The 12,754-nt window shown below is 34.6% G+C and overlaps 1 protein-coding gene across 2 annotated transcripts; it reads left to right on the forward strand.

Moving 5' to 3' along the window:
* Positions 1-394: 394 nt before the first annotated feature.
* On the forward strand, positions 395-11,299 carry LOC121971810 (RGS1-HXK1-interacting protein 1-like). 2 transcript variants are annotated; one of them, XM_042523261.1, is made up of 8 exons: positions 395-551; positions 1,624-1,690; positions 1,982-2,059; positions 2,487-2,539; positions 7,876-8,012; positions 8,113-8,177; positions 10,672-10,730; positions 10,818-11,299. In XM_042523261.1, exons 1-8 carry the CDS (start codon positions 453-455, stop codon positions 10,905-10,907), a joined length of 648 nt encoding a protein of 215 aa, XP_042379195.1. In that variant the 5' UTR covers positions 395-452; the 3' UTR covers positions 10,908-11,299. The 2 variants fall into 2 exon arrangements, with proteins under 2 accessions (XP_042379195.1, XP_042379196.1); XM_042523262.1 differs by having other exon boundaries at positions 396-551; positions 1,636-1,690.
* Positions 11,300-12,754: the final 1,455 nt, after the last annotated feature.

Genomic DNA, 12,754 nt, shown 5'->3' on the forward strand with positions numbered 1-12,754 from the left:
ACTGTTTGGTTCATTTTAGGTTTGACTTGACTTAATTTGATTATTTAGCTCGGCTTAGTTTATTTACCGCCATATTCGAGAAGGACCAAATCATATTAGATCTATAATCTGTAATTTTATCATGTATTATAAGAAATTATTTTTGAAGAATTTTATTATTGCGATAAAAATTCTTTTTTTTTTCTGACTAAGAACTTAAAGACCATCTAGATCTAGGATCAACATGTTTGTAGATAGTCAACCAAACAAGAACAATGAAACAAATAAAGATTTTAATAACTAAACACAAGCATTCGATGTACTTTTAATTTTTACTGTTAATTTTTTTATACCTTTTATTTATTTTTTGAATTATTAGTTTAAAAACATGTTAGAAAAACCCTAAGCACAATATGATGTGTTTATATACATGCGTTACTTAAAAGGTAGGGCTTCTTCCTATCTGACCCAGAATGGAGAAGGTTCGAGCAAATGCTTCGAGCTCCGATCCGATCATGCCAGCGGAAGAGTCTTCCCAGAAGGGCTCGCCTTGGTCCTTGGAGAGGTTTCAGGTGCTGGTTTGATTACATCCACTTTATCAAAATCGTTTTCCTTTGTTTATCGCTGAAGAATCTATTCTTCTAATTCAATTTCCTAAACTAGTAAACGATTTGCAAAGCTTGATTAATTGCAATAGTTACGCACGAGTACGATATATATGAATTTGTGTTGTCTTTTGTTTTTTCGATTCGAGGGAAGGACATGTCAAAGTTTTTTCAATATTTTTTTCCAAAAGAAGTCTCAGTATTACCACAAGGATTGGTGGTTGGTTTGATAGTCACATTGCGATTGTGAGGGATCGGGCACTATTGGAGACAACGACAACAATTGGAGGCTTGACGGCTTGGGAAGAGGATGGAGATGGCGGTGAGAGGTGCAGTAGCGATTGTGAGTGATAAGAGAGGAGAGAGAGGGATTTTGATATAAAAGGAGGAAAATAGTAACTTGTTATTGCTTATTTATTTTCACGCTCAACGAGATATTTTTGTAGAGAAAAAAAATTGCAACTCATACTTAATTGCTTGTTTTCCTTATTATAAGGATTGTCTATTTACAAATTCTCCTCCTCCTCCTCATTATGATTGTTTTAATTGAGAAAATGTCTTTAGGTGTAGCCAAATCTTTAAATCCTTCCACCGAGACTTTCCTCATTTGATTTATCTGGGTCCATATTGCTGATCTATTTGAGGGGATCTCTTTTCCTAAGAAAAGGTTTTCATTTTAACTCAGGGAGACTGATTCCTTTCCTTCAAGAGGCTGAGTTTTCCCTGCTTAACTTTTAGGAGATGGATTTGGTTGATATCATAGATTTACTTAATTTAGTTTTTTTTTCATCGTTGATTCATCTTGTTAATAAACGCTGAGATTCGTGGTATGATTGCCTAGAGCAATAAAGTTGGAATGTGATGCTGAAAGACATATTTTCTTTGTTGGTTAACTGTGTTATCAAAACCATTATGATACATGGACTATTGTGTTTTCTGTATGTTGTATACTCAATTCTTTTACTTGTTTTGTAGACTAGTGATGCATAAACCAAAACCATTTTTACTCCACTGAAACATTTAAATTTGAATGTTTTAGGATCTTATGCAGGCAGTGAGGCCACAGTGGCAAGTTTATGAAGATACGTTAGTGCACAAAGTAAAAGGTAATTGGATCATATAAAAAATTACATAAGTTGCCCTTTCCTAATTAGTCTGGTATAGTGTTAAGTTGCCAAATGTCTAGTTGAAGTTGTTGTCAGTTGAATGTTACCTTCACTGCATTTCAATGAAATGCAGTCTTGTATTCATCTACCCTCGAAGAGAAAAAAAAACAAGTTAGGGATAATAGTTTTATTCTTGAGGATCATAGAATGTTGTCAAGTCTTCTCATTTCAGTTTTCTTTTAGCACTGTGTAATGATACATAACATTACTATATCTATATGATTATTCCAGATCAGGTGCTAGTTGCATATGAACATCCAGTTGAGACATGTGCAGTTGCTGTGGGTGTTGGATTGCTTCTCTTGCGAGGTATCAATTAACATTGTTCTTTTTGTGTATGAAGTGTTTAGGCATAGACATCATAAAATGTAGAAAATGATCCATTTATAAAATATCCAATTGAGAAAATTTAATATTTGGATTGCACTTAGTAATGCATTATCATAAACACATTTGCTTGGGTGACATGGTAATCAAGTGGTTAGAAGTGGATACAAAACTTAAGAACCAATACATGATGTTTCTACAATAAACTATAACTTGAGACGTGACAACAAAAATTAGTGTCTTAAATGGGGAAGATGTAATATATGATTTTCTACAAACAACACAATAAAAGAGAGATTTAAATATTTGGCGTTTAGTCTTCAAGTTTTTTGTTCTTTATTTTTTAATTTTACATGTCAGCAATTATTTCACAAATTTTTATTTTTAAATATGAATTTTGGTCTAACAGGGCCTAGGAGGATCTTGTACCGCAACACTTTAGGCCGTTTCAAAACTGAGGAGGTAAGTTTCGACATGAGTTTTACATATTAATGGCAATTTCATGACACACTGTGAACATGTGGTTACTATCATATGACAATTTGGTGTCATCTAAATGAAATTTACAAAATTGAATTTAACGATGGGACCATGGGGTTTCAATCCAAGAGTTAGAATCTCTATCCTTTTATCCATTATTCTAAAGTGCAACACGTCATGTCAACCATCCGCATCACACATACTTCAATTACCACATTGCATAGTCTTTGATATTGCCATTATGTGCTTCAACCAACTTGGATACGAGACTATATGAGCCTCATAGCAGAAAAGTGAACCAAATGTTCTAAACATCAATTTACTCACCTAGTCTAAGCTAATTTATTGTTTCTTCATCTTATTTCCTTTTCTCTTCTAGTAAGTATACGTGAATGTTAATGATGATATTAATTTCTAAGACAATTACCCTTAGGGCAACTATTCTCTTGTGAGGCGAGGGATGTTGTTAGTGAACTTTTTAATTAACCTAGCCAAATGCCCTAAACTGACAAGCTCTTTGGCTTGTTTCGAGCTCAAACATTCTCTGAGTTTGCATCCTTATTGTATCCTTATATAAACTCTTGTTGTCTTACACTACTAGGTTCTTTGATTGTCTTGGTTATGCAAATAAGATACCATCCTTGATACGTCTAATAATATTGTAGCATTTGAGACATTTAGTTCACTGTACATGTGCATTAAACATGGATTGAAATCTTAAGTTGAGTCTTGAAACATGTTGCTCATGTCGAATTTTGGTGTCGGAGGCATGTTGAAGACAAACACTTGAAGAGGAGACAAGGGGAGGAGAGGAGGAAGGCATGTGGAACACCTGTTCCAAACACTAGATGAAGGAAGACTTGGAAGTTGTCTTGGATGGCTATGAAGTTTTACGAGTGGTTGCGTGTATCTTGGGAGCTTGTGAAGTGGTTGCATACATCTCATGAACTCATAAAGTCACTATCATCATCATGAGGTGTTCACAAGGTGTTGTTGGGTAGCAACAAAATCGAGGAGGGTTTTAGGAATGGTTATGAAGTGGCCACATGAATCTTGGGCTTGTGGGCTGGTTGCATGCGTCTTTGGAGTCTCGCAAAGTTTCCCCCTGCATCATGATGTGTTGCTAGGTGGTGACACAGTTGATGAAGGACTCAAGAGTAGTTGCGTGTCTTAGGAGTCTTGTGAATTTTCTGTTGTCATTGCAAGGTGTCACTAGGAGTCTCGCAATGTCTACTCCATCGTTGCGGTGTGTTGCTTGGTGGCGACGAAGTTGAGGAAGGACTCGAGTGATCGTGTGTGTCTTGGGAGTCTTGTGAATTTGCTGTTGTCATCACAAGGTGCCTCAAGGTGGGATTTAATCATTTCAAGCTTGTTGCTTGCACCAATCAACTTACTCAAGAAGCTTCGTCTATGCCCACTGACTTAACATAACTTTAATCCATGACATTTGCACCATTTCAAAATGGGTGTATCACAGACATTTACCATACCATGTGGGTATTTAACATAAATAAGATTTAGTTGAGGCGAGTGGGACTTGGTAGAGGTGGTTGGCAGACAATTGCGTCACTTGAACTTGAAATGGCCTCATCTCTTTGCCTTGTCCGTCTCTTAGGTTTGTTTGTGAGATCAGAATGAAAAGAGACATTGGGTCAGCTTGTGGAGCTTATGCAGGGCATGATTCATGTGCTATGCAGGATCACGATGAGTAAGGGGATTGTTGAATGCTCTAATACAATGAAGAAGTTAATAGGGAATTTATTAGGGTATCTTACATGGGTAGTTTCTTATACCTAAATTAATATTCATTATTATTGTTATAAACTTTATTTCTTATGTGGTAATTACAAATATGTCCTAATATTGTCTATAACAGTAATATTAGTATCGATATTAAGTTTCTAACACATGTGACTTGAACCCTAAATACGAGTGTGCAATAAATAAAGTCATGCAAAAGCACATTTGCGGACACTTTAAGGGATTGAAGAAATGAGATGTTTCCCTAACTAATAAGACTCAAATGTTTCTTATACCTGAATTTAAACTCAAATGTTTGGAGGTATAAACTCAGAATCATCTTTTAAATCTTGTGGACTCAGGTGCCCTCTAGGCTAAGGATTCGACGAAGAGATGATTCAACTAATAGTGTGCCTGAAGACAACCAACTCGTATTATCCCTGAGACATTTCTAATGCCAGTCTTCCTTCTAGTCCTTTAATTGTGGTGGAAACATAATTGTCAATAAAAGTTATTGAACCATTAAGATTTAGTTTTCTTGCTGATAATAGATTCAAAGGAAACTCAAGTATAAAATAAAGAAAAATGATAAGGATAGAGATACAGAAACCTCTCTACTCCCTAATACCAATGAGAGATAGCTAATAGTGAGATACCTAATGGTAGAAGGTGTTGACAGTGAATGTGAGAAAAAGAATAGAAGTTACCAAATATATGCTTAAAGGCTCTTGAATCTTTGATTCCACATGGATTATGTGTCAAGAAACAGAAGTTTCTCCTTGTGTTACAGAAGTAGTAGGTTGAGATGCATATTTAGCCTGGAACTCAATGAAGCAGTAGTCCTCAGTTGGGATAATGGTAGAATGCTTACTAACATTAGTTGAAGATCTGACCTACAAAGGTGGTTCAAACTTCAAACTGTGCGAGCAATATGTGAGGGATCACTAGGTGGGTAGCCATGCAGTAGGTAGCATGTATCCTTCACATGTCTTGATTTTCCGCAATAGGCGCAACACTTAGATCTATAATCTTAGCTACCTCTTCTGACTTTTATCCTTGTTGACTGCATCCATCACCTCCTGGAGATCCTCCTGGATCCTGACTATGGATGGACTACTTAAGCAGAGCAGTTCAACTCGAGCTCAGAAGCGGAGTAAAAGTGGTAGAAGCATGCAAAATTTGCATCATTTGTATGTTAATGAGGGAAATCCACGTGCCTAAGAGTTTGAGTCTTAGCTGGTTCATGTTCAAGACTCATAATGCAAGAACATAATAGCAAGGAGCTTATCAATGCAATCTTGCATAACTCTAGCATTTGACTAAAACAGGGTAGACATCTGAAGTAAATATCTAGAACATCAGTTTAGCTTTACCTTGAACTGATCAAATAGGTGGTCATAAATTTATTGGATTAATGAAGTTGAAAGAGATTTTCAATCTTCTTGTCTGTGTGAGAGATATCACCAGTTTGAATATCTCTTGCTTGTGTCAATATCTCGTGGCAAGAAAAGAAGCATTGATAGATACTCATGGGACTGAGATTAATGACCTATGAATACAAGGTAAGTGATTCTGGTTCAATCTCCCACATGACCCTATTTGTCTCATGTATCTCTGTAGCCATCGATGCATGAGATAATAATGACATTGTGAAAAGCAAAGAATGAATCCTAAGATGCATGATACGACAATGCATAAAAACAATGTGATGACATGTGAAGCAGAGAATGGCAATATGCAGGATACCATGACACAAAAAAACAGTGTTGCAATTAGTTATTTGTGATATGCGAATGAGGACAATGCAGTCGGGATACCATGTTCCTACTTTGCAATTGCAATTTGCTAATTGCGGTGGTGATGCCTTCTGTTATGCGATTAATCTTGAGGTAAAATAGGAAACTGCTTTAGTGCTTTGCTAATAAGAGAAAAATTGTTAGGGCTATCTCTCCCATCTACCTATGTATATATCTTATTACCATCTTACATTTACATCCAGTATTTTGTTTATTAACAACTAGTCTCTGATCTATTTATAATTTGATCCCTAAGAAGAGGCAATTCAAAAAATTGACCTAGGAAATTGACTGGTGTTAGTCTGTGATGTTCAGATTGATTCAGGGTTGATAGTCAACAATGGTTCACTGACCAGTCAGTATCCAGTATCCACTCTGTAAAAAGCTCATGTTTACATTGGGAGCCAGTTTGTTGTCAAGAATTTTCCATATGTTTTTTCAAGGATTTTTTTGTGCTTTAAGGCTCGATATAGGATCCAATTTGTGATCAAATGAACCACCAAAAAGTAAGATAAACATGTATTCACAAATTAACTAAAACCTCAAAAAAGTTTCTTGATACGCCAATAATATGGCCTTAAAATATGGCATTCACACATAAATGGATCCAAGCCTGAGCATTTTTAATACTTTTATGAGTTCTGATCATTGCTTCAACTGCATGATTTGATATTACTTCATCCAACTTGAGTGTTCTCGATATCTGATCTTTACAATTATGAACAAAGTCAGATGAAGTCCTTATCCAGACATGATTTGTTATTAACATAACTCTTACTATAATGTAAAGATGTGACACCAAGGATATATGAGACCTTGGACCAATTATGAATGCTTATGAAATTGTCACTTGAGAAAACAGGGAGCATAACCACTGGTCCACCGGACTCCCAAAATATAACAAGGTTTTTGATTTTTTAACAACTACTATCAGTTGGTGATAGCAAACGAAGTAGTTTTTGATCTGGATGCAATATGTGCACAGCAATTGCAGCAAGCAAAGTGATTTGTCCAATATCGACAGGAGTATATTTATGCACGTGTGATATAACACAAAAAAGAGGACCTTCAAGCTGTTATGCACCAAAAATGAGTGACATCATTAAAGCAAACCTGGTTTTAAATTAGGTTGTAAATAGTTAAAATTGACATAATTATAGGACTCGAAATTTATCATATACACTTAGATTTAATTTAAACCAGATGGCTTTAAAGCAGTACTAGTGAAAAGCCAACATATATTAAAAATTCAACACTGTAAGACTAGCTACAATGCTTGTAGCAACCGTCTGATCATATTAGATCCATTAAACCTCAGTAAATCAGTCTATATTATTATTTTCTTCAAATGAGCTTGTATTCCTTATGGCTCCAACTATTATTAGTTCACATATATAATGGTGATGCATATGGGTTATTGTGCCAAGTGATAGTTCTATTATTGTATTCTCAGCTTTTTGAGTTCCCTATGGAATAATTTCTGTTGTCCGGGCATGAGTTTGTTGGCCCTTCTGCCTGTTTTAAAATTTAATAACTTCATTCTACATTTGATTAGGAGTTTCTCCCTTTAGACTTTTCATGTTGGTCTTCCCTGAGATAAATTTCCAGATTTTAAATTAAATGTTCAATTATTTTTCTTTGGACTGTCAGATATTTTAATTTCTCATTTCATTTGCTCTTCCATGCACTTTTAGATTTGAAGTTGTCATAATTTCTATTATTATTAATCTGTTTTCTTTGCATTTACAAAGCATTTAATGTTACTTCTGTCTGTTGAAACAGAAACGTTTAACTGAGGCTGAATTGCATCTAAGAGATATAAATGAATCTATCTCAAAACTAAAGAAACAGAGCAAAAATATACTTACAAAAATAAGTTTTGGTGAAGAGGATTTACAACGTGGAAGTACAAAAATAAGGTCTGCTTCAGTCTCTGCACCATACATTCCTGTGCTTGGATCTTTATTTTACTGGAATATTTTGTGGCAATTAGCTGACGAGGCCTAAACTTTTATGTAGAGCTGCTGGTCATGAAATCCAAAGGCTTTCAAAATACATCTATAAGGTAGAATCCCAAGCGACAGGTAAATGTTCTCTCTTAAAATGCCCAATTAATGCAGATATTCAGTCTCATCTACCTAGCAACATTCATCATGCCTGCTGAAAAATGTGTAATGAAAGGGATCATTTTCCAATATTACATGACAGGGACGGAGCCAAAAATTTCATATCGAGGGGACGAAATGTATATGTTTATGTTGAGGGGAGGCGACCATGTCGTTGCCTCCCATTCGCCTCTCTTTCACCCGCTATTCCTATATCTCATACACTTCTTATACTTAAAAATTGAGGAGGGGCGGCTGCCGCCATCGCCCCCACTTTGGCTCCGTCCCTGTTACATGAGATCAATGTCTTATATTTCTCATTGCTCTTTTAGCTTCAGATCATAAAGTCCAATTGCTAATGCAAAAATGTGCATGCAAATAATTTTAATGAGTAGCTATCTTAATGATCATCTTCTATTGGACAATACTCCTATTTCATTTTAGCTTCTTTTTTAAGTGTTTCCTAAACCAATCGTGGCCAGGTAATTCAAGCATTTTGACTGTTATGTGCATCAGATCTGACTAGCCTTAAACTTTTAAATTCAAAATTAACGAACCACAGCCAAAACCAGTTAAAAATGGGTGACACAGACTGGTTGACTTGGTATACCAATTTTTGAGTTGTGGGAAAAATTGCAATTCAAATTTGGTTGGATTGGCTGTCTGAGAACAAGTGCCAAAATCTATTTGTCCATGATTCCAAGGTTTAAGAAAATATAATATCAATATTTTACTCTCACTTCTCGCTGTAGCTACTCCAATCCTTAGATGCTCCAAGGAGGAATGTCCAGAAAATTTGGCTTAGCAAAAGTTCTAACCAAAAGTTTCACTATATTTTTCTGGCAGGATTAATTGTGGAATTTATTTTTGAAATTTCAAGTTTAGGGTTGGCTTGAGTTTTAAATAATTCTTTCAAGAAGAAAATTACATATTATTAAAATATCATATTTGAAACTGACTTTTTAGAAGAAAAATTAAAGATTTTGCATGTGATAGTCAAAATTATAACCAAAAGAAACTCAAAATTCTATTTGTATGATGGTTTAAAATCTTGTGCGTACCATATGGATGGAGGAACATTTTGCTCCGCTCGTCAACCGGCATGCCTCCGGTGCTGGTATGCTCCGAGGTCCCATGGTCATTGCGAAAGCTTCTAGCAAGCCTCGTGGCCATTGCAGCTGCTGTGGACATTTCGCACGGCCCTAGCCTCGCATGAGCCCTGCGGTTGTTGGCTGAGCAGAAGAGGCCATAGGCAAAGGTAGTATCTTAGGGTTTAATTAAATAACTTATGCTAATAATTCCAATCAACTCCTAACTATAATAGGAATAATTTAAAAAGATTTAATTAAATCCTAATAAAATTATCTCATTAATTTAATATATATATATATATATATATATATATATATATATATATATATATATATATATATATAATGTTTTTTTGTATTTTGTATTTTTAAAATATTTAGAATAAATTTTTTATTTTTAGTTAATATATTTAATATTTAAAATATACCAAAACTATATTGGCACGAGCTGATACAATATTGAAATCGTATTGTTTTGGTCCGAGATTGAAACCTCTACACGGTTGAGATTTTAAACCATGATTTGTATCACATCCCATGGGGTTCTTTTTTCTCACTCACAGAAGGGAACACAACCCTTAATTTACAACAATTTCTCTACTGAAACAATATATATCTACAATTAAATTAACACAAATGATATAAGGAAAGTTTAAGTTGATCCCTAGGTTGTCCTTTACCTATGTATATTATTAATCTACATAAATATTACATAGAAGTATTTGATGGTAATATCATTTTCATTTAGGTTCATAATCCTTCCCCTCAAGCTTGTTTAAATATATTATGTAGACATAGTTTGGTATAGATTTGCTCAATTATAGGGTTTATTGAAGATTTGATTGATAGGTTTGTTAGCTCATTATTGATTATTGAAATTAGCAAATGAGATAGGATTTTATTGGATTGCACTTTATTAGCAAAGGAGATTAGAGGCTATTGCATGATAACTTGATTTTCCTAGTAGAGCTTTATTAGTTTTATGGAGGATTTCTAACTTGATCGTCAAGTTGATTGACTCAAATAAGCTCATGCGTTGGTGACCAATTTTGTCTCTACTCTTCGTCTTGAAAGAATTTATGGATAATTTATTTGTAGGAGAATCTTCCCAATCTATATCAATGTATCATGCAATTTAAAATCGAACTTGTGAAATAAGGGACTCTTTCCTAGAGTATTCTTGAGGATGACATGGGATTTATAGAAAGTGACTGACACTAATTTTAAATTAGCTACATCCTTTCTGTGATCTTTTAAAGTAAAATCAGAGTACCCTTACTATGAATATTTCGATTTATGCAAATTTAGCTGTCCTAATTATCGGACGTAATCACTATTAGTTGAAATGGTACTCAGAAACTTGATGAAAATGTGACTTTCAGATCTAATGGAGGACTTAAGGGCAGTTCCAGGAAGGAAAGCGCTAGAGCTTCGTGCTGAGGCAAGCATCTAATACAAACCACTTCATTATTCTTTTCCTGTCCTGCAGAGATGAAGCATGTAATACTTTCTACTCTCCAATTTGCAGTTGGCTTCCATGACATCTGGTTTGAAAAGCCAGCGGCATGAACTGAACCAGAGGGTCACCCAGATTTCTGAACTTGGGATTCGAGTTTGATGATCGACTGACTCCACTTTGTTACATCAATTGGATGACTTTTGAGGTTCACCATGTGCACAATAATTGTGTTTATTGCTACTAAAATATTTGATCCTCTCTAAATGGACTGTGATAAGTTCATTAATGCTTGAAGCTCTTATATCTGATACATACAATCTTGAAATTTCCCTCTACTCGTACTATTATTTAGACACCACTCTGGGAAAAACTGTGCAGACAGGCACCATTTTGTTTGGTGTACATGTTGCCACAACAGCAGCTTGGAAGGTTGTATAGACGTTATAATGTCTCGTTTTGTAACATGTCCTAGTGTACTATGGCTGATGAGGAGTATTCATACGCTAATTTTCAGTTTTTAAATGGTTTGAACATTCTGATCGCTGACTTCAGAAGCTTGTGCTTTTTCAGATGTCGGCTTAGTTTTTTGTCCTAAATTATATTGGGCAAAAAGTCGCAAAAGTCAAAAGTGCATCTTTTGCTATTTTACCGAAGAGTTAAAAGGGTGTCTTCTGTTAATGAAAAAATAAAAAATAAAAAAGGCGTTCCATCTCATGTAAAATGATACGCCTGTTCTCAAATACGATTCTCTATTATTTCCTCATCACGCTAAATGTAACTGATATAACTGTGTGGTAGTTACTTACGATTTAGTATTTCGTAGTTGTTGTAATATATTTTTTTTAGATTAAAATTGTTAGAAACTTTCAATAAGGATTTGAATAATGTTTTTTAGTCAGAAACTTGGCTGTTACAGGTTTTATCTCGTAATCCATAGTAAATTTCTAAATGAGCTTTGATTTAATATATTGTGTGTTTTGTGATTCAATCTAAGTTAATAATTATAATCTCTTAAAGTTTAGGATGTAATATTTACGTTTAAGTAGCTATGAAACTATATAACAGTTAAAAAAACATAGCTATTGTAATTGCATGGTAGCCTAGATATAGTAGTTACAATTTCATAGTTAATACGATGTGATTGTTAAATCTTAAACTTTAAATAACTATAACTTTTAACTCAGATTGAATTACAGAACACACAATATATCAAGTCAAAGTTCGTTCAGAGATGTATAACTAATTACTAGATGGAAATTGTACGAGCCTATTTTTAGACTCAAAAATGTCGTTTAAATCCTTATCGAATGCTCCAAACAATTTTAATCTTTTTTTGTTTATGTTATAGTAGCTATAAAATTTTAGTTGTAACAGTGTAACAATTATGAGTTTGTAGCTGCTACAACGCGTCAATTTAGGCAAGAAAAATATAAGAGATAGTAATGGAAATAAGTTATTCTTGTATAGTAAAGGGTAGTTGGGTAATTGTATATGGGGTGATGCACCCTTTTGATTAAAAAAATCAAAATAGAGCGATATCTTAATAATTCCAAAAAAAAGGGCACCCTTTTAACTTCTGCCCAAATATATTTTGAAGTTTCATTTTTTTTATAATAGCTATCCAAGCTTTGGTGTAACTAATTTTGGAGGTGGACGATCCAACTCCATAGATCGGCCACTAAATAAATTTGAAAGCGCGAGCAACTTCTCGCCCAACAAAAGTTTAAACCTTTTTTTTTTTTTTGTTGATAATTTAGGTGTCTAAGCCTTCTGTCCAAGTAGTCCTGGAGGTGAACGACTCGACCCCACAGACTGGCCACAAGGCAAATTTAGAGTGTGAACGACTCCTTGTCCAATAGTTAATGTTTTATATTTTTCATTCCATTGAAAGAAAATGTCGTGCGATGTGCCATAGGAAGTTTCAACATTTTTTTTAGTTGACACCATGTATCTAGCATATGTCGATTAATCATGGCGGTGACCGGTCTAGTTCCACGAAAATTTTC

The sequence above is a fragment of the Zingiber officinale genome, chromosome 4A (genome assembly GCF_018446385.1).
Source record: "Zingiber officinale cultivar Zhangliang chromosome 4A, Zo_v1.1, whole genome shotgun sequence".
NCBI classification, from domain to species: Eukaryota; Viridiplantae; Streptophyta; class Magnoliopsida; order Zingiberales; family Zingiberaceae; genus Zingiber; species Zingiber officinale.

Coding starts and splice junctions, on each gene's coding strand:
- LOC121971810 (XM_042523261.1), top strand. CDS start 453: ATGGAGAAGGTTCGAGCAAATGCTTCGAGCTCCGATCCGATCATGCCA. Junction 2,540..7,875: donor GCCGTTTCAAAACTGAGGAG/GTAAGTTTCGAC, acceptor CTGTTGAAACAG/AAACGTTTAACTGAGGCTGA. Junction 8,178..10,671: donor GGTAGAATCCCAAGCGACAG/GTAAATGTTCTC, acceptor TGTGACTTTCAG/ATCTAATGGAGGACTTAAGG.